Below are 21,341 nucleotides of genomic sequence, written 5' to 3' on the forward strand. Positions count from 1 at the left end.
TGCAAGCTCCCTGAGGACGAGCCTGGTCTAGTATAGGTCTGCACGTAGGAAGGGCTCAACAAATAGCTGTCGAATGAATAAATCACCACAGTGTTTGCAAGCTTTAAAATACGCATCGATCCGTCCGCGTCTGCTTGCGACTCTAAAAGCTGGGTTTCACTTCCACAAGACGGAGACCCTCGCGTGGGAAACACAAAAGCCAACGACCAGAGGGAGGAATCAGACGACTGGGTGCGCAGCCGGTCCCACCCGCCTGGCATGGGGCGGGCGACCCCGCCTGGTAGCCACGCAGTCGTTGGCCTCCTCTCTGGGCCCGGTGTCATCCGGAACCGGAGACGTCCTGTGAGGCAGCAAATCAAGCCACGAACCGCATCGAAAAGGGTCAACTCGCCTCGCATCCTCCTCCGGGCGCCTGGGTCTGCCTGGAACAAAGTGACCCTTCTTCCGTCCGCAGGTAGGTGGAGCCCGCCCCACGCAGCGCCACCTTCTCCTTCTCCCCGAGGCGCGCTCCCCGCAGCGCGTGGACGCGGACTCCGGCGACGTAGCCGACTCGCGGAAGGACACGCCCCCTCGCGGGAGCGCACCCCACCGTCCGCCCTGTCCGCGCGCCTCCGCGCCACAGACTCGCAGAGCGCACGCGCGCGCGCACGGGACGGCCGTCCTTCCCGACACCCACTGAGCGCCCGGCCCCCTCAGCTGGCCCCGCCCCCACCGCCCAGGATCCGCCCCCAAGACGGAGCCAAGAGGCGGCGACCGGAAGCCACTTTAAAGCAGAGCTCGAGGTGACAGGCGAGCTAGCCCGACTAGCAGCGAGGTCGCTGATTTGTGTCCTCGCGGCTTCCTGCGCTTGCGGCGGCAGAATGGCCCGTGCGCTGCCCGCGGCGTTGCCGGGCTGCGACCCCTAGACACGGGCACCCTCCGTGGGCGCCGACCTGGGGCACGGACGCAGCTCGCGAGCCGCCAGCGTCGCGACCCGACTCCTGTCGCCCGCTCTCTGGGGCTGCCGGTTCAGGTAAAGGGCGCCGTGAGGGCACTGAGGGGCGGACGAGCGACCGCAGCCGGGACGAGAGGAGAGAAGAGTGGCGCCGGCCTCGCGCCGGCTTCTTTCTCGCGGATCGGGGCGACGGGCTTTTTTAGTAGGTGCTTTGGGGGTACCGAATTCATTCGACTCCGCAGGGAGGTTTAGCCGCCCTGGTCACTTCGAGCTGTTTCTGGCAGGTGTATAAATCCGACGAGTGCCTTCAAGGCTTGAGTCCGGGGCGCCGGCTTCTGCCTCTCAGGAGGCTTTCCTCCGGGCGGGCGGGCGGGCGCGGGGCCGGCTGCGTCTGTGCGGCCGCTCTCACCGCGCGGACCCCCGAGCGCTCTGGGCGCGGAGCTCCTCGCCGACCCCGAGGAGGGCACGGCGCCTGCCGGGAGGCTTCCGGCGCCCCGCAGTGCGCGCTGCAGCCCAGAAGTTTGCGGGCCGTGTCGGGACGAACTTTGGAAGGCTGGAAGTCTCCCTGGTCGCCTCCCAGGGTAGCGCTCGCGGCGGCGTTTCCCCGGCCCATTCGCGGGTCGGTGCCGGGAGCCTCCGACGCGCCGGACGTTTCTCTCCGGAAGGTCGTCCGCGGAGGAGGTGCGGGGGGAGTTAGCCGTGGGAGCGCCGTGGGCTGGCAGGCTGGAGGGAAGCGGGGGGCCGCGGGGTCGTTGGTTGGGGGCGGCCGGGCGCAGGGTTTGGAGGGGCGCCGGCCGGAGGGAAGGCGGGGGCGGGGATGCGCGGTCCCTGCGCGGCTCGGGCGGCGCCTCCGCGGGGCTGGCGCGGCCGGGCGCAAACCGCCGGGGCCGGAGGAGGCGTTGCTCGGACCCGGGCTCGGCGCCCGGCCGGCCTGGAGCGCGGAGCCCGGAGTCTGGGGCGAACGGGACGTCCCTCCCGGGCGCCTCTCGGGGTTAGGTGCCGCGGCGGGGGTTGGGGTGGGGGCGTCAGGAGGTGAAGGTGCCACAGTGGGTCGCTTGTAGCGGAGGAAATGTTCCTCCAATCTTTTATTTTCCTGTTATGCAAACGAATTGAGGAACTAGGTTCTAGTGGCTTCCTACTAGTCACTTCTCCAATGTAATGCCTCTTCCTCCCCAGTTTTGCGTCTGAGCGTTTGACGACTGGCCAGTGATCGGAAAAGTTGTTTGTTTTGCAAACACGTAGGGATGAAATTGGTTTTGTGTCAGTTTGGCCTTGACTGGGCGTGAAAGGAGTGGTTGGTGTGTGTGCGTGGGGGAATGCACAGGCCGGTTTGGTGTGGTGGAGAGGGAATACCACAATCTGTGCCAATTGTGCCTTGAGGCAAGAGCACCAAGTGATGAATAATAACGCCTGGCTTGGCTGCTTTCCAGTTGATTTATGTCTCATGTCAAGTCCCTCCTTGGTGAAGCTTTCCCTAACAATGCCAGCTCACACTGAACTCTTTCCCCCCCCTTCCTTTTGCACTTGCCATGTAGATCAGCACCTTGTTATATATTGGCTTCTCCCCCCCCTCCCAATCTTTTTGTCATTATGATTACTAGGCACTTAAACACACGTGGGTTCTTGGATCCCCCTAATTAAATTTTAATGTTCGTTTTGGGGGAGAAGGGAAATTCGATTTTGCCCTTTTTTCTGTTAACCCATCAAGAGAAACAAAGAAGTGGGCACTGGGCACTTTAGTTAATGCTCCCTCCCCACACCGGTAACCCAACTACTGTATTGTTTGTTTTCTAAGCCCATAAACTTGAGCACTCAGTGTGAGCGGTGTACACCAGTGTGGTGCCTGGGAAACATTTGAGTAATGTATGGGGCCTTGCATCAAGTATTCCTTGGACAAGAAAGAAGAGGGTTATTATAATTGCTTGTCATCATCCCTTCTGGCCAGTAAATATTTCCAGAGTCAATTACTGAGTGCTAGATAGTAGGTAAGACGCTATATTTTTTATAAAGCTTTCTTTGCTTTTTATTTGACATTCTAGTGTTTTTTCAAGGGACCTGAGCCATCCAACAAAGCACTTTTTAGTCTGTTCCGGTAGTTCATTTATAATCTGAAAGAACCGGGGCCTTATGTGTTCCATATTCTTCATTTTATAATATGTCTTTGTTGGCTTTTAATGCAGATACATGTGATTTTATTGAAGACAGGCCTAAGAGGCCTTTTCAGTGTTTCAAAATTTGTTTGGTTTCTAACTCATCACGCTGTGGTTGCTGCTGTCATGGCTTGTGTTGCTAACAGGGTCTGGTATCCCTCTAGCTGTAGTAATGTTTTGGGGATTGCAAAAGTAGGCCCTTAACGTTCTTGACGAATATATGGGAACTTTCAGAATATGGAAATACTTCTACAGACTTTCAACTATATAATGTTCACCCAATTTACTCACGGTCACCTGGGGAGACTGGCTATAGATACATAAACAACTGAAGAGTACTACAAAACTGAGTGGTTTCCCCACTGTCATCGGCGAGACACGTTTATTTCTGTTGTTCCTTCTGCCCTGCCCCAGCCTTAGAATGAAAGCCCATCTCTCACTGCCATGGAGTCAGTGCTGACTCATTGACTCCCTATGGGTTTCTGACACTGTCAATGGAGGTACAAAACCCATTTTTTTTCTCTAGTGGAGCTGTTGGTGGTTTTGAACTGCTGCCCATTCCATTGCCCATTGTAGTGCTTAACTACTACATCACCAGAACACCATATAAAAGCTCATACCACTGCAGAATTAGAATCTGCTCTATGTCTACAAATAAATGTTAAGGGTCTGTTGGAAGACATCATTTCTCTTCCATCTTTACCTTATACGTGCTTTTTAAACCCACCTGAGTGCTTTGGAGGAGCCCTGGTGGCCTAGTAGTCATGCTTTCCACCAGCTGCTGTGCTGGAGAAAGACCAGGATTTCCAAGCATATTCTTGGAAACCCATAAGGACAAATCTACCCTGATCTATAGGGTCGCTATGAGTTGAAATCAACTTGATGACAGTTTGAGTGAAGATACTTTGGGGCTCCGATTTCACAATAAAATTTAAAAGCTGACCAGTAATGATGATAGGGCAAGAAAAATTATTTTGGGGACTCAGTCATAGACCCAAACCATCTTAATGAATGAATGGAGTATAGTTGTTGTCAGTTTGTAAATGCTCATGTTTCTTCCTTTCCTGGTAGGACTTTCAGACTGAGGAGAAGAGCAGTTGGAGCTAATAACCATCATGGAAATGGAAACCACTGAATCTGAGCCAGATTGTGTAGTGCAGCCTCCCTCTCCTGCTGATGACTTTTCATGCCAGATGAGACTCTCTGAGAAGATCTCTCCATTGAAGACTTGTTTTAAGAAAAAGCCAGATCAGAAGCGATTGGGAAATGGAACTCTGAGGTCTTTGAGACCGATATTAAATACTTTGCTTGAATCTGGTTCACTTGATGAAGTTTTTAGATCCAGAACCCAAAGTGCAGATGAGAGCAGCTTGCATGACTCTATTGTAAAAAAACCCCTGGAAATGACTGCACCATGTCCACCTGCAGAAAGCAGTATGTCTGTCTTGATTCCTGGTGGGACAAGTGTTGGGAACCAAATACCAGAATCCCATTCTCCCACGGATGCTCCAGAGCAAGTAGTTCCAATCCAGGATCACAATTTTTCACCAGAAACCATCAGTGGGACAGTGACAGATTCAACAGCAGGGCACTTCCAGACTGACCTTTTGCATCCAGTTTCAAGTGATGTTCCTGCTAGTCCTGACTGCATAGACAAAGTCATGGATTATGTTCCAGGGATTTTTCAAGACAACAGTTTTACAATCCAGTACATTTTGGACACGAGTGATAAGTTGAGCACTGAACTCTTCCAGGACAAAAGTGAAGAGGCGTCCCTTGACCTGGTGTTTGAGCTGGTAAACCAGTTACAGTACCACACTCACCAAGAAAATGGAGTTGAAATTTGCATGGAATTCTTGCAGGGCACTTGTATTTATGGCAGGGATTGTGTAAAACACCATACAGTATTGCCATATCACTGGCAGATCAAGAGAACGACAATGCAAAAGTGGCAGAGTGTATCGACTGATTCCCAGGAGCACTTGGAAAGATTTTACTGCAATCCAGAAAACGATAGAATGAGAATGAAATATGGGTATGTATTTACAGCAACTTGTAAAACTTTTTGTTTTAATGCCATAGTGTATTGAGAAGCAAAGGGGGCTGAAAACTAATGGGGATGGTTTCTTCAGAAGTAACAGGCATAAGCCTTTTTCCACCTTTTAGTTGTATCCTGTCCTATTTTCACGCATCCTGTTTGCCTAACCAATCATGAAGGTTTTATGATTTAAATAAGTCAGATGTAACCTTGCAGTATATGTGACTAAGAAGTTGCATGTGCATTGAATATTGTAAATCAAATACTATTTTATTCATAAAGGAGAGCTTGCTTCTGAAAGACAGTCATGGAGATTCTTATATTAGTAATTACCACCTAATTATACACGATCAAAGTTTTGCCTAATGAGTTGTAGCCATGGAGATTTTTCTGGTCCCCTTTTCATTTAAATGGTAAAAATAGGTTTCTGTGAAACTTCTGAACCATGCCCAAACTTATTTAAGCTCTTTTATTAATTTCCTTAAGGCTTGTTACTATTTATTGTTATTTTATATTACTGATAAAATGACTTATTGCAAAATTTAGGAATTGTGGGGTATTTTGGTTGTAACTTGGAAAGGTTTTGTTTTTAATATTAACAGTTTTATTGACAGACAATTCACAGATCATGCAATTCAGCAGTTTAAACATACTGAAAAAGCATGTGTAATCATCACTACAATCAATTTTCTTATGTTTGTTATTATTAGCTCTCCCTTTTCCATCAGCCTTCCTTGCCATAACCCTAAGAAACTATTAATCCAATTACTGTCTCTATAGATTACCTATCCTGGAATTCAGATAAAGAATATCATAACACCCCCCCCCAAACAAACAACCCAGCAACAATAACAAATAAAACAGAAAAATGTCAATAGAAAAGAAAGCAGAAAATAATAAAAACTGGAACAAACTTAAAATGGGTCAAAAGAGAACAAATGATAAAGTGCTAAATCCTAACTACCTCTGCATTAGTCCACTTTCCAGTGCACCCTGTCTGATAGCAAGGCTATTGGTGTCCCACCCAGGTCAATGGTCAGAGGGGTTCATGTAAATAGCAAAAGGTTGTAGAACCTAAGAGGTGAGTACAAAAATGTGTATTCAATATACAAGTCTTTCAATCATTTTACATGTTGGAAAACTTTCATAAAAAAAAGTACTGGAGGGAAAAGGACACCTATCTGTGCACTACACTATGCGAGGGCTTTAAAGGTTGGGGGAATAATGGAATTAAAAGATAATGGAATAGTCTCATTAATTTTTTGAAGCCTCCTCATGGGACCATGTAAATGGATTTTGACACTCGTCCATAGCAAACCAGGTGGTTAGAATTTAAGCTCTAATATTCTCTCCTCCTGTCTTGGATTTTATTGTTTACAATCCTTGAATCACACAGGCTGGCATGCTTCTTCTGAATGGACTCAGCTGACCACCTCACTTAGAGAAGGCTGCTTGTTTTAAGACAAGCTATTCTGAACCTGATGCTATCTTTCTAATAGCCAGGCACTATCTTACTTCTTCCTGGAAAAGTTTTATAACAATTAGTTTGCTATGTAAGATAGACACACACACACACACTTTTTTATACTCGCGTATAAGCGAGTTTTTCAGCACATTTTTTTAAATGTTTTTATTGGGGCTCATAAGGCTCTTATCACAATCTGTACATACATCAATTGAGCTAAACACCCTTATACATTCGTTGCACTCGTCACTCTCATAATTCACCTTCCACTTGGGTTCCTGGAATCAGCTCGGTTTCCCTTTCCCCCCCCATCCCCCTCCCTCCCCATTCAGCACATTTTTAATGCAGTGTTTGTGATAAAATTAGGTGCCTTGGCTGATATTCAGGTTGGCTTTTACTTGAGCATATATTATATATATAATTGTTTGTTATTGGGCTCTCTGATAGAAAACTGAAGTTCTTTAACTGAAATTCAAAATAAAGAAGAAAATGATAGTTACAACATGTAAAGTCGCATCAAAACCAAAACTGTTGCCATTGAGAACATTCCGACTCACAGTGATCCTGTAGGACGGGGTAGAGCAGCCTCACTGGGTTTCCAAGGCTGGAATCTTTACAGACAGACTGCATTTTCTCCCACAGAGATGCTGTTAGGTTTAAGCAATTTGCAGCTGAGCACTAACCGCTGAGCTCCCAGGGCTCCATTTTTGGTAGTGCAAAAATGGTTGTATAACATGTTTTAGTAGTAATATTTCTAAGTAGTTTCTCTTGTTCTGTAAAAAGGTAACATGCTTGATGTTACTACCTGTTTGTGTGTGACCATGAACACAGAATTGAAAAGTACATGGGAAAAGAGCACTTCTGTTCATCTACCTGACTTGGGAGGCCTGAAAGCCTCCCAAATAAGGAATAGTCCGTTATACTGTGAGGGGGGCCCCCATCTGGGGAAAAATACAGAGTCCTAAATAAACCAGAAGTCCAGGAGATAAACTTCCTTTGTGAATCACCTTGTTCTTGATCAGTTGTATTACTATTACCCTGGTGTTCAGAGAGCTAGCAAGTTGTGGTAATAAACCATTTCCAAATCATTTACTTTTGTTAATCGGCTGATATGGACTTTTTAAAAACAACAATTTATTTTCTCTCTCATCCCTTTTAGTATTGGACCAAGTGGTTTTCACATATTCATGAGGAGGCTTCAAAAAATTAATGAGACTATTCCATTATCTTTTAATTCCATTATTCCCCCAACCTTTAAAGCCCTCGCATAGTGTAGTGCACAGATAGGTGTCCTTTTCCCTCCAGTACTTTTTTTTATGAAAGTTTTCCAACATATAAAATGATTGAAAGACTTGTATATTGAATACACATTTTTGTACTCACCTCTTAGGTTCTACAACCTTTTGCTATGTATGTTTTATCACACATTTGTCCATCTTTCCTATGTTTTCACATTCCATTTTTTTAATATCATGTTGAGTTCATGTGTGTTAAAATCAAACTATTCCACTGTTTTTTTTTAATTGACTGATTTTGTGGAAATTGATTGGTAGGCCTTTAGTGGGAGCCACTTCTGGGTACACTCGGAACCTCCTTTTGGATAGTAACTGCAAAAAAGCATGTTGGCCATTTGCACACGTCCCAGGGACTCTGTCTTTTTAGCAACCTGAATTATCTGGGGTCTAGAATATGCATTTTATGATCACACGAGAAATTCGGAACAGGATGAAAAACCAAATTAGGCCATGCTCAAAGGTACTATACAGATTCCTTCGACAAAAGTAAGGTCATATAAAGACTGTAGTTCTTGACCATGAATGTATTATCTTGATAATATAATGAAGATTCTACTGTGTTCAGGTAGCTAAAGCCTATTTCTTAGATCCTTTAGTAAACCAGTGAGAGAAAGATGAAGCTTTCTATCCTTGTGAAGAGTTAGTTTGGGAAACCCACAGGGACAGTCTCCCTTGCTTTGGGGGCCACAATGAGTTGGAGTTAACTCCATGGCGGTGAGTTTTCAGATTTTTAGTAAACTAAAGCACTTTTAACTTTGATTTTTAAAGCCAGCATTGGATAAGAGAAAATGTTTACCATTTTATCTTTAAAATCTTGTAAATAAATTATTGTCCAACATCTCTTTTATTGCCCATAAACTAGCAATTGCTTTGTCAAGGGCAATTAATTTCATAAACGCTCAAAGCCACACTGTAATCCTCCAGGTTGAAAAACTGTGCAGAACAGTGACCTCCCATTTGACTCTTTAGAGGCATATCTTCAGCATGCTGAGTACTTCAGCATCTTGGAACATTACGTTTCTATCTGTTTAAACTGGTCAGGAAGAAACTAACAAGATTATTGTCCAACACATTACATTCTGTTACTATGAGCAGGCAAGAGAGGCATTTTGATCCCAGAAAATCCAGGAACTCTTAGGTCAGCAGTATATTATCCTTTGTTAAGATTACTTTGCTAAAGAATAGATATAAACTCGTTAGCATGTATTGTTGGATTGGTTTTAAAATAATTGCAGTGGATACTTTGTTTGCAAGTCAGTTGTAATGAAATAAACTATTGTTTATCTGACACTTAGGAGAGGAAAAGCATGAGTGACCTGTTATAATTACTTCTACATTTTTAATAATAGGTGCTACCTTCGGGTTCTGTTCTGATAAAAATAGCAAAGTGTATAGTTGTTAGTTGCTAATAAAGAGACATGCTCCATGGGCTGTAGGAAGAAATGTTCCAAGAATGCAGGTAGTTAAGTGTCAAAAATTAGGCTTTTGGGATATTGACCCATGGTCAATGCAACCTGGTTTTCCTTGTATTCCAAAACGATGTTGTGTTTCCTGGCAACAAGATGCAGATAACGGCATGTTGAGCCTTGCTGAGAGATTCACAAACAAGCTGGAGCAGCGCAGGTTCACATGGTTACCACATTATTTGGCTACAGCTATTAATCTCTTGTGGTCAGGCCTGCAAAGCTGGTCTATCTATGCAGATTGCGCATAACCAGGAAGTGTGTGTTCAGCTGTGTATATGTCCAAGACGACTCAGCAGTCTGTGGATTCAGGGATAATGAATGGTGGTTATTTATTCCACTTATTTTCAGTGGTTTAGATGACTTGGTACCTCATCATTATTTGCTGGATACATATTAATGTCATTGTTTGGACCTTGGGAAAGTTTCAAACTGGACAGGTTAAATTCTTTAATTTTGCTTTGCAAATGTATTGAATTTAACATCTAAATTAATCCAAATTAGATGCACAGTGTTCATTTTTTCCCAAGAATGAACTTGGAAAGGAAGTTGAACTGTATAACTCACAAGGCCTTACCTAGTTTTCAATAAAGGTACTGAAATTCTGAAAACTTAATTAATATTTGATTCATAGTAAGGAAAGAATTTTACCTGTTTCCACTTTTGCCTTTATCCCACATGATGGTACTTTGCTTTTCTCACTCTCTTTTTGTCTTCAGCAGATCCGATATATATTTTTTGTCATTATCAGTTGGAAACTAGTTGCACATATGAATTCTCTAGATTTAGATGAAAAAGCTTCTTGCACATGAAATGGACCTTGGAGAATTTGCAAACATTGCAGTTGAGAAAACAACATTAAGTGTTGTGTTTTCAATTAAAGGAACATAGTCAAACAATTTACACACTCACCCTTAATGGAAGATGATATTGGATTGCAAAATGAAACCGTTTTAAAAGAGCCTCACTACTGTGTGTTCCTTTATTGGTTTTTACATTCATATTGATTTTAAAGGGTGCCAGAACTTTCCTACTAGTGCTACCCATCAAGAAGGGTCACGTCACAAATCTAATTTGGGGAGGTTACCTGCAGGTGAAATATTCCAAATGAGTATATCGTAATTCTAAATTTTATCAACAGAGGGTGAAGGTGTAGAAGACAGTTGCAATCCTTGACTCCATGATTACTTTATCTCAGGAGAGATTCTATTCTCTGATGGAATAAAGCTTACTGAGAAAGGGAGTTTTACAAGGTGATGAACTCAGTAGTCCCTGGGTAGTGCAAGTTAACCTGCTTTGCGACTGAGAGGTGGAGGTTCCAGCTGTGCCCGGAGGTACATCAGAAGAAAGACCTGGTAGTTACTTAAGAAAGTAAGTCACTAAAACCCCATGAAGCACAGTTTTTACTCAGACACTCGTGGGTCATCATGAGCGGACTGTCCAGTGGCGACTCGTATGTGGTGTACACCTAGAATGGTATCATAATCTTAGAGTCTGAGTGACTTTGATTGCTAATTGCTCATAGAAGCCTTTTAAAATCTTTGCTAACGTGGCAATATCATTAGAACTGTAAGAAGATTAAGAGGTGATGACTATAATAATAATAATGGGCATATACTGTACTGTATGACCTTTAAAGTGAGTTTCTTAAACTAGGGCAAATACAAGCATGTATTTCTCCTTTCACAGGGCTCCTGACTAAACGCTACTGGAATAGTTAAATTAGCCAAGCTCTGGCCTGCACAGCTGTGATGATGTATGAACTAACTCATTATATGTTATTGATAACACTGGAGAGAGGAGAGCAGCTGAAACTTACTATGCCTTGTGACTTTTTGGTATTTCTTGAATATACACAGCTGGATGAGTTGAATTTATTTTAAAAATTCCTGCCTAAGAGAAAGCTCCATAAGCAAAGAAGTGTGCTTGAAGTGAATTTCAAAATGTGTGCCTTGTGCGTTAGGATAAAGCAAGCCAATGAATTATTTTTTGTACCTCTTTATACTGCTATTTACATATGAAATAAAACTAATTGGTTTCTATCTATACTAATCCAGAGAAGTTTCTAGGCCTGTGTAGAGCTATAGTAGGAATCAATAGCAATCATTTATTCCCTTGCTGGGTTTGCATCAATAAGTTGATGACAGTGTTTGAAGCAGCTGTCACCTGGCTTCAGGTTAGGGTCAGTGTTTCTGATGTATTTATGGTAATGAAATGAACTTTGCCAAAAACAAAGATTTGTAACTTTTTCATCAGTTTGAGGAAATAGCTTATAAGGTTCCCTGGCAATGCTTTAGAGTAATTGCCATCTTTTTATTGAGTTGAATCCATAGCTTTTACATCATTGTGAATGGGATAATTTAAATGGGATAATGTAATAGTAATAATTCATTGAAAATTTAAAACTTTTGATGGGCGTGTAAAAATTTCTGCTTTTGACCAATATCTCCAATATGTCCCATCCCTGTTTCCTACTTCTCATTATAAGAGAATTCCTGGATTCTGCTTTTAACGTCCTACTATAAAGCTAGGGTAAATTAATAAATTTTTCTGTGTTTCTCTGCTCATGATCAGTAATCTTCACTTTTTACTCTTGGGTAGAGCTATTTATAAAGGATGGGGTAGTATGTAGCCCATCCAAATTTTAACTACTCAAGAAAAGCTACTAAAATCTGAGATTGATTTATCCTGAGGTCTCTTATTTTTAATCTCTTCTGAGACCACTTGATTTTGCATCATTTGATGATGATAGATTTAGGCCACATTTAAATAATAAATCTGGTAGTCTTAAGGTAACTTGTGGGAGTGACTTTGTAATTTTGCAAGACTGCAGTGCTGAGGGCTGAACCATTTTCTGTTTCATTCTGAGTTGGCAGCATTAGCTAATAGCCCATGTAATAGCCTAAGATCATGGGGCACACTGTACTTTGTAACACCATCCACACATACTGTGCAAAGCAAGGAAATACGTTAAAACTCACCATCCTTCTGAGCAGATGAGTCACATTTTAGATATGGAGAAATTTTTTTAACTAAAATATTTCTATTTTTATATTTATGGAAGTACTTCCTAGGAACTAGAAGTTATTTTGTACAGACTTAACCACTACTTGAAATTTTTGTCTGTAAGTCTTCAACATAGACTAGCCCACTCCCTGACACATTAACTGATTTTTTTAACATATCTAATTCCTGTTAATAGAGGAATTTGAAATTACAAGTACTTGACTCTGAAATATATTTTGCAATTGTTGAAAGCTAAAGAATTGATGTAAAATACGTGAATTCCACAGTTCAATGTTAGTTTTGCTATGGAAATTAATTAATTTCACTTTGGAAATTAATTGTAGGCTTTTTCTAAGTATAATAAATTCTATGATTGAAAACTCAAATTTTAGTGTGCTGACCCAAGCAGTTACTGTTGCTGAAGCAAGCATAGGAAAGAGTTAACTAGGCATACCTGTCTGAGGTTTCTGTGCAGCCAAATGTGCCTTCTATGGTGTGTCTCCTGCCCGCTGCTGTTGACTTACTGGTAACCCCCACTTGACCAGTAAAAACCTTTGCTTGTGAAAGGATAAGCTCTTGGAAGAGTAAGAATGTGAGCGTAACTGTCCTACAAAAACCAGTGACGAGAGAGTGTGCGTTCCAAAATATCTTACAAGGAGTGTGCTAGAATCCCAGGACTCAATTGTCTGAAGAAAAAAAAAAGTTTAGTAATTTTGTATTTTTGTTAAATTTTGTATTCTTAATGAAAGTGGAAGCCATCTATGTTTATGTTATTGCTTCTGAACAAAAGGAAGGATTGGTAAATAGTTCCATATTGAAGCTTTTCATGATGATTGGAAACTAATTATAGACCGCGTTGTAGGAATGGCTCTTTATTACCTTTTCTTTGGGGGGTTAATTAGGGATTCTTAAACTGCTGCTGCTTAGGTGACCTTCTTAATTCTAAATTTTTAACTGGAGGTGGGGGCCCAGGGTGAATTTGTTTGCAGTAGTGCATGTGTTTTCAGAATCAGGCCTCTGTACACTGTGATCTTCACGGTGCCTGCAGATGATCAGAGTAGAGAGAGGGCAAACAGTACAAAATACTCTAAATAATTTCCTGCTGCGGTTGGTCCTTTGGTTTCTGCTTGTCACCTGGCTTCAGTCTTTCATTTCCAAGCATTGAGAGAATAAAAACAAGCACAGGAGAAATAAATACTAGATTTGCCTTCCAGGGTTAAATTACTCATTCTAATAAAAGGAGCAGCATGCTAGAGTGGGGGTGAAACTGAAGGAACTTCACGTGTTTGTTTGCTTTCGGTGTTTGGATTGTCCAAATGGATGTCAGATATCAGAAGATTTGTGTAAAATGTTCTAGAAATGTTTTGTTCAAATGGACAAAACTGAATCTCACAGGAAAACTTTGTAGAATGTCTCCCCCCCAGAAAAAGTTACTTACTTTAAGACGATATTAAAAGACTAGCTTTAGTTTATAAAACTTAATTACTTTATTAATTATTATCTCTTAATATCTTTTTCATAGGAAATTATTTTATCTGTGTTTTAGTAAATGCTAAAGTAATTACTAGAGTGATCATTCTATATTTGTGTACATTCAAAATTCTAGTCAGCTGAAAGCTTAAGAGTTTCTTGTATCAACTTTGGGTTCTCAGTACTAAATATAGTAAGCCGTCAGTGTATATTTCTAATTTTCCCATTCTTCAATTAGTGTATCTGTACTACTTGAAGAAATTACCATGCTTAAATTGGGAGCAAATTCCCAATAAAACCCTTTTTTAAGATAATCAGTTTGTAATTTTAAAAATCAGTGCAGCTTATATTTTACTAGGCATTATCAGAGGATATGTTTTATGGTGAAAAATATTGAAAGTACTGTAGACTGTCAAAAGAGCTCCGTCTTGGAGGAAGTGTTGCCAGAAAGAATATGGCGAGGCTTTCTCTCATTTACTGTGAGGATGTTGTCGGGAGAGACTGGCCCCTAGAAAAGGACATCGTGCTTGGTAAAGTTGAGGGGCAGCAAAAAAGAAGTTTCAGCCGATGGGATGGACAGAGTTGCAGCAGTGACACAGCCCTGGGCATTGTTTCACTCTTGAACAAAAGGTCCTTCTGAGTCAGAAGCGACTGCATGGCACCTAACCATGTGTTTTCTGACCATTATTTCTAATTAATATTTCATTTATGTGTAAAGGAATTCTGAATTGTTTCAGATTCTTGGAGACCAACTTATTTTTAAACAATTTTAACAATTACGTATAGCACAGACATTTTTTCTTAGTTGGGGCTCATACAACTCATCACAGTCCATACACACATCAGTTGTGTGAAGCACATTTATATATTCGTTGCCCTCATCATTCTCAAAATTTGCTTGCCGCTTGGGTTCCTGGAATCAGCTCCTCATTTTTAGCACAAACTTTAAAATGTTTTTATAAAGGGTTTTTATAAAACCCTTTTCTGGCATTTCACAGCCTTGTTGAAATGCTATGAAATTCTTTGTTTGCACAATTGACTTAGCCAGTACTCAACTCAATAACAGTGGGTTGGGTTTGGTTGTTTGGTTTCTACCTTGAATTAAGGAGCCCTGGTGGTACAGTGAATTAAGCACAGGGCTGTTAACCACACTGTCAACTATTCAAACCCACTCGCTGTTCCACAAGAGGAAAACTTGGCAGTCTGCTTCCATACAAGTATAGCCTTGGGAACTATGGGGTGGTTTACTCGGTTCTGCTCTGTCCTATAGAGTGGATGGTGCAGCCAAGTTCTCCCAGTAATGCACTTGTCTTATCCTCCTTCGAAAGCCTTCACAAAGAAGTCCCAGTATACGAAGTCCAGGCTGCAGGGGTTCAGCTGGCCAATTAAGACTGAGAGATCAACTCAGAAGATAATGATGTTTTCCAAGGAGGGGGGATAATCTTATACTTTCTTGAAGGATTTAGAATGATCAAAGGTCTTACATAATTTTAAGAAAATGGGAAACTCCATTGGTGAGAAAAGGGCCAGGAAAGTTGTATTAATGACTTTTTCCATATCACAGCAATTCTTCAGGACTGCTTTATGAGAATTTCATTGAGAAATCAGTTTTGCAGATATATAGACCTAGAAGGAGAATATGTTGGTATTTTGTTTAATAGAAGTTTCTATGATTTTTATATTACAACTTTTTAACTTAACCTCATATTTTGTTTAATGGAAGGATTTATACCCATCCAGCTAAAAATTAGTAACTCCTTAGTATAAGGTGTAATATAAGGCAGGGTACAAAATTTTAAAACTAGATCTTTCCCAGCTATTCTTACAGAAATTAAGTTTCACTTCCTTTTCAGGCCATGATTGTGAATTATGTCTCAATTACAATTGGCTTCTGAGCCTCAGAACCAGTGATTGAACTTGAACGTAGGCTATAGCTACTCTAGTGTCTTCAGTGTGAAAATACTTATCCTAACCCTCTGGAGAGTGATACCAATAACATTTTCTTTTATAAGGACAGCTTTTATTTATAAAAGCTTTTAATTTATCCCTTTTATATTAGTAAGTCTATTGTGTTTTTTGTTTGATCTAGTGACTTTGTAATTGGAAGAACTAAAACAAAAAACCCAAACTAACAGTATTTAGCAAGTTTCTCCTAGTGGATATTATAATTTGCGTTTAGTGGTTGCACTGTGGGAACTTTAAAGTATGATGTTATTTATTAGGGGTTTAAAAAACATTTGAATTATTCAAGTGGCCATCTTGGTATAGGACCTCCTTGAAAATAAGCTGTTTGTGTTCTGTGTTTAATTCGTCGTATGCCTTTTTAGACTATCAAAATGCAAAGTCTAAAAACAAGATAATTCTTTCATTTAGACAACATACCTACATTCCTTTTGTCTCCAATCTGTCATCCTCTTTGATTAGCTACACTATTTTCATTTCTAGAATAACTTTCAAGACTACAGTTTAGATGTCCAACAATTCGGAAAACAACCATATGTCTGGCACAAAGATAAACATGATTCCAAACAGTGTTTCTCCCTTGCTCTTTGCCTTCTCATTCACTTGTTTCCAAGAGTCCCACTAGGATCAAGAAACCAGAAAACACAGACTTGTACCTAATGGTGATCTTCTCTTTTGGGGGGGAGCTAGTTCCCAGAAACACTTTTTATCAAGAAAGTGGGGAATAATTTTCACAAAGATCTCGAAAGATAGAACTATGAACTAAGTCCATAATCTAAAACAATTTGCTAATTGTTTTATCTAAACCTTCGCAGTACTGCCTTGATTGGTCAGGGACTCATTACCCTAACAAGAAAACCTATTGCCATCATTGATGCCGCCTCATGGCGAACCTTTGGGTTAGGGTAGAACTTCTTTCTCTATAGGGTTTCCGAAGCTCTAAGTCTTTACAGAAGCAGATTGCCACTTCTTTCTCTCCTTGAGTAGTTGCACTAGTGACCTTTGAAGTTAGCAGCTGAGCACATCAACTACTGTGCCCCTAGGGCTCCTGAGGCCTCATTAGAAGGGCAGATTTAAGTCAGTCAACATTTGGCTCTTAACTTGCTCATAACCCGCCAAGCCCACTACATAATAAAAACTCCCAATTTTGATTTTTGGGTATTTCTGTCTACAGCTTCTTCCAGACACAAAAGGGAAAATCCAGTTGTTACCAAGATCGGATGCCATAATGTGGGAGCTAAGCATCGAATTTTAACCTCTAAAAGTATTGCTATTGGTGTAAGCATTTCTAGATTATTTTTATTGCTACCCCTTAACAGCTCTGTGCTATTTATTTGAGGCAATGTTAGCCAAAATTTTAAATAGTGACAAAAAATGAGTTACTGTGCTTCTACAGCAGAATGTTAAGAGTTCGTAGTCCTCTGAAGTTAAATGGCTACTGATTTCTCAATGTTGGTATTGTATGGCCATGGCTTTGATTCTCATCACCTTGTAACATATTTGAAGGGATGTGTAAGCTGCCAGATATGCCTGCACTGTTAAATGAGTTCCTGGAAACATCAAAGCCAGGTATCAAAAGCCAGCTATATTTTGTGTGCCTGTGAAATTTCTGTAGCGGCCGCAAACATACCCCATCTGTCATGACTGTCTTAAGCCTGTAGCAAGAGCCTGAGTACTCTGTACTGCATTTAGTCTTTATTCTTTTCTTATTATTACCCTCAGTTTGGGGTGACAGTTTCACTTATACTGTAGTAATAAAATAAAAGTACTTATTAATTGTGTACAGTTAGTCCCTCTGATTAGAGTAGGTGTTAGGTTAATCCTTATAGAAATCAGTTAACTCTTAGAAGAAGGAAACCAAGGTTATAAAGGGTAATAACCCATCTCATTAAAACTGGACAGATCATAGAGTCCAGAAAAGTTTATACTTAAGTCTGATTTCGTATTTATTCCCACCGTCTTCCCTCTTAAACATGTTCACCTCCCCTAACTCCTGTCTCTTGTAACCATCACCCAGTCACTCACATCAGAAACCTGGGACATGTCTTAGACTCTCTCCACTTCCACTGCTTCAGTTGCACCGGTGTGAGTAATCCATCTCTTCAGTCAGAGTGTGACCCTGAACTACTTCTCGAATCATTTCCACTGTTGCCTCCTTAGTGCTTTCACATCATTTCTCTCATGTGTAGTACCAATAGCAGTAAACTTCTAAACATAGCAGTAAACTCTAAACATAGAATGCTTACATTCATATGTGTGCCTTTGCATTCTTCCACCTTTCCTTTTTAAAAATAAGCAAATAAACCCATCTTCCATATTGCTGTCAGCCTGCTCTGTCTGAAAGATAAGACTGAACTTTGTTGAAAATCCTTCAGGGATTCTTCCTCACTTACTCACAAATCAAGCCCAACTCTCTTTATTCCAACCTATAAAACTCTTCACTTTCTGGTCCCAGCCAGCCCACTGCATCTAGTCTTACCTCCCTCACACGCACACACACGCACACACACCGACCCCACTGCATCTAGTCTTACCTCCCTCACACGCACACACACCGACCCCACTGCATCTAGTCTTACCTCCCTCACACGCACACGCACACACACACACACACACCGACCCCACTGCATCTAGTCTCACCTCCCTCACACGCACACACACCGACCCCACTGCATCTAGTCTTACCTCCCTCACACGCACACGCACACACACCGACCCCACTGCATCTAGTCTCCCCTCCCTCACACGCACACGCACCCCCGGCCTCTCGCTGGAACTGCATGTGCTTTCCCACACACACTCAGCTCTATCGGACTTTGCTCAGTTCTCCTCTACAGGATTCTTTCTGCCTGCGGACCCTTCCTCTCTTTGCTCTTTGGCTAGCCAGAGTTGGCTCATACCTCAACCACTCTGGGACATATCACTCAACCATCTTTTCTGACCCCTTTCTCATCGTTGTTAAGCCTGTCAGCCTCTGGATTATTCCAAGGCAATATTTCTACTTGTCACATTTTCCCCCTTTGGTTTCAGATCATTTATAAACAGATAAATTGCTTAAAATGGTCACTTTTTTCTGATCTCCCCAATGTATAAAGTCAAGAACTATTAATCTGAGAGATTGTTTTTTTGTTTTTTTATACTAATTTTCAGTTTATTCAGCTCTTATTTATATTGTTGGTGTTTTCACTTTGATATGTTTAGCATCTGAAATAGACACAGGCAAAATGATGATGTGGGGGCATTCTTTCTGATTCAGTGTTGATATTGGTGCTCTATGCATTGACTATATGCCAGAAAAGGTTGAAGTAACTAGTATGTCAAGATATTTGTTGAGAGGAGAAGAAAAAAAATGAAAAAACTTTTCAGAACTTTTCATTTACATCAGAACTCTTACAGTGGTATACTTGTGTATTAACAAATTATGTAGAAATAGAATTAATATATTTCAGTGACTCAAGTTTATTCGCTTGTAAAAATCAGCAAACTATTCAAGGTTTTCGGTGTGGCGGGGAGGGACTTACCTTGAATACAGTCAATCGATATGGATTGATTAGCCATGTAATATGAGGGAATCTCCAAAAGTGCATGGAAAAGAATGCATCTGTATTAACATATTTAGCCATATCTAAACCCTGCTGCATAATGGCTATCTTCTATACTCATTTTTTTCTGGCCATACTTTAATAAATGACCATAAGCCAGACAATTAGTTATTTTTATTTATTGCATTGTGCTTTTATAAAAATGCCCACTTCCACACCCAATCATTCTTTTTACTGTACTTAATACTTGTACTTAATTTAAAATTTTTCAGTGTTGAATAACTAAATGCCCACCCTTCTGTCTCCTGGTTCTCTGACCCTAGCCTTATCTCCTCAGCTCAAGGCCTGACGTCTCTCACAGTGTCTGCTACACCTTGGATCACATTTTCTCATTTCTTACATATTTCTGTTTAGGTTTCCCTATCTGTCCCAATCTTGTACCTTCTTGTTTCCACCCTCCTTCCAAGATACACAGCGCTTAAAGAACTACCTATGTTCTCCCACAGACTGCTCACTCTTGGAGACATTTGCTATGATTTAAAATGCGCCTACAATGCTTTATCTTTGACAGAAAGGCATCTTGAGCAATAATAAAACCCCTTAGGTTTCCTGACCTTCTCCATTCCTGGACTTGCAATAGCCTCCCCCTCTATCATCATACTGCAGAGCCTATTATGTGTCCTCTATTCCTGGAACGTACTTGCCACTGATGAGTTTAGTGAGACAGATGTACTGATTCTTTTGTTTTGTGTCGTGTTGGTTATTGCTCTTTTAAAAGCCCCTAGAAACCAGGGACTGCATCTGTTTAATTCTTTGTATATTGCCTCATGCAGCCCACCATTACAACACATAGATGACTCATAGCTGTTGTCTGATAATAGGAAACAATGGCTTGATAAAGAAAGAGTGGTAAATGTTGAACACTTGGCATCCGCAAGCACTTTTGAGGGGGCGAAGGGGAGGGGCTCATGGCTTTAGATTCTTAAAGCATTGCCTGTTTAAGGAGAGCAGGTGGTAAAATTAATCATATAAAAAGATAATTTAATGTTTTCAAATTTGTTGTTTTGTCTCTCTTGAGTTTAGAAAAGCATATTGAAAACCAAATAGAGCTAAAACAGTACTTTGATACATCAATCCAAAGAACAGTTGATTTTAGTAAATTAGGATTTGTCATCGGAATTTTGTAATGCCCTCGGGACTGCAATGCGCAGAGAATGTGCAAAAGCTGCAGTTGGAGATGTCTTTTTCATGCAAATGATAGCTATGAAGTCTTAATAATACAGGCTTAAATAGAAATTGCTTGAATGATGTCCAGAATAAAATCTGACACTTTACTAACAAAAAGCATTGGCTGTTTATATTATAATGCATATTAATATAATGACTGATGTTCAAAGAACTCCTTAAAGGAAATACTGAGCATTTGTTCATCTTAATTGAGAACAGTTGCTAAGAGAGAGATTTCAAAGGGGAAAAATCTGTTTAGGAACTAGATATGGTCCGAAGACAGGGAAGGACGTTAATGTGTGTCTCGCCAATAATAACATCAGAGTCTCTTAAGCTTAAATAAAAACTGTTTAAGAAAGCTTCATACAAAGTTGAATTTAGGTATGAGAGTGCCAATTTTCTGTCTGCCTCCCTTCTTTTCTGGACATACAAGAACCCCCCCCCCTTTTTGAAGCATTTGAAATATTTATTTTTACTGTATAAAGCAGAGTGACCAAATATGATTTTAAACCAAATTTGATTACTTTATTCCCATTTCATCCTTAATTAAAATTATGTTCTTTTAAAAACTACCTCACACTTTCAATAAAAATACAATGAAATATATTTTTAAAGAAAACATTCTGCTTGTTAATACTCTTTTAAGTAAGAAAGGGCATTTTAAAGTATCTTTAGGAATGTTTAAGGGAACATATTGCTATCACTTTGATCTGTGACTTGTTTCACCCCTGTGCACCTCCACACCCCCACCTGCACTCCAAAGAATGGAACCTGATTTTAAAATTATCA

The 21,341-nt window shown here is 41.0% G+C and overlaps 1 protein-coding gene across 1 annotated transcript in view; it reads left to right on the forward strand.

The window, feature by feature from the left end:
- Positions 1-773: 773 nt before the first annotated feature.
- Positions 774-21,341, forward strand: part of TIPARP (TCDD inducible poly(ADP-ribose) polymerase) — a 34,800-nt gene continuing 14,232 nt past the window's right edge. Inside the window, exons 1-2 of the mRNA XM_075546958.1 lie at positions 774-1,012; positions 4,156-5,119. Of these exons, the coding sequence (XP_075403073.1) occupies positions 4,200-5,119 (920 nt within the window). The 5' untranslated portion in view covers positions 774-1,012; positions 4,156-4,199. The remainder of the gene's footprint in view (positions 1,013-4,155; positions 5,120-21,341) is intronic.

This window comes from Tenrec ecaudatus, chromosome 4, assembly GCF_050624435.1.
Source record: "Tenrec ecaudatus isolate mTenEca1 chromosome 4, mTenEca1.hap1, whole genome shotgun sequence".
NCBI lineage: Eukaryota > Metazoa > Chordata > Mammalia > Afrosoricida > Tenrecidae > Tenrec > Tenrec ecaudatus.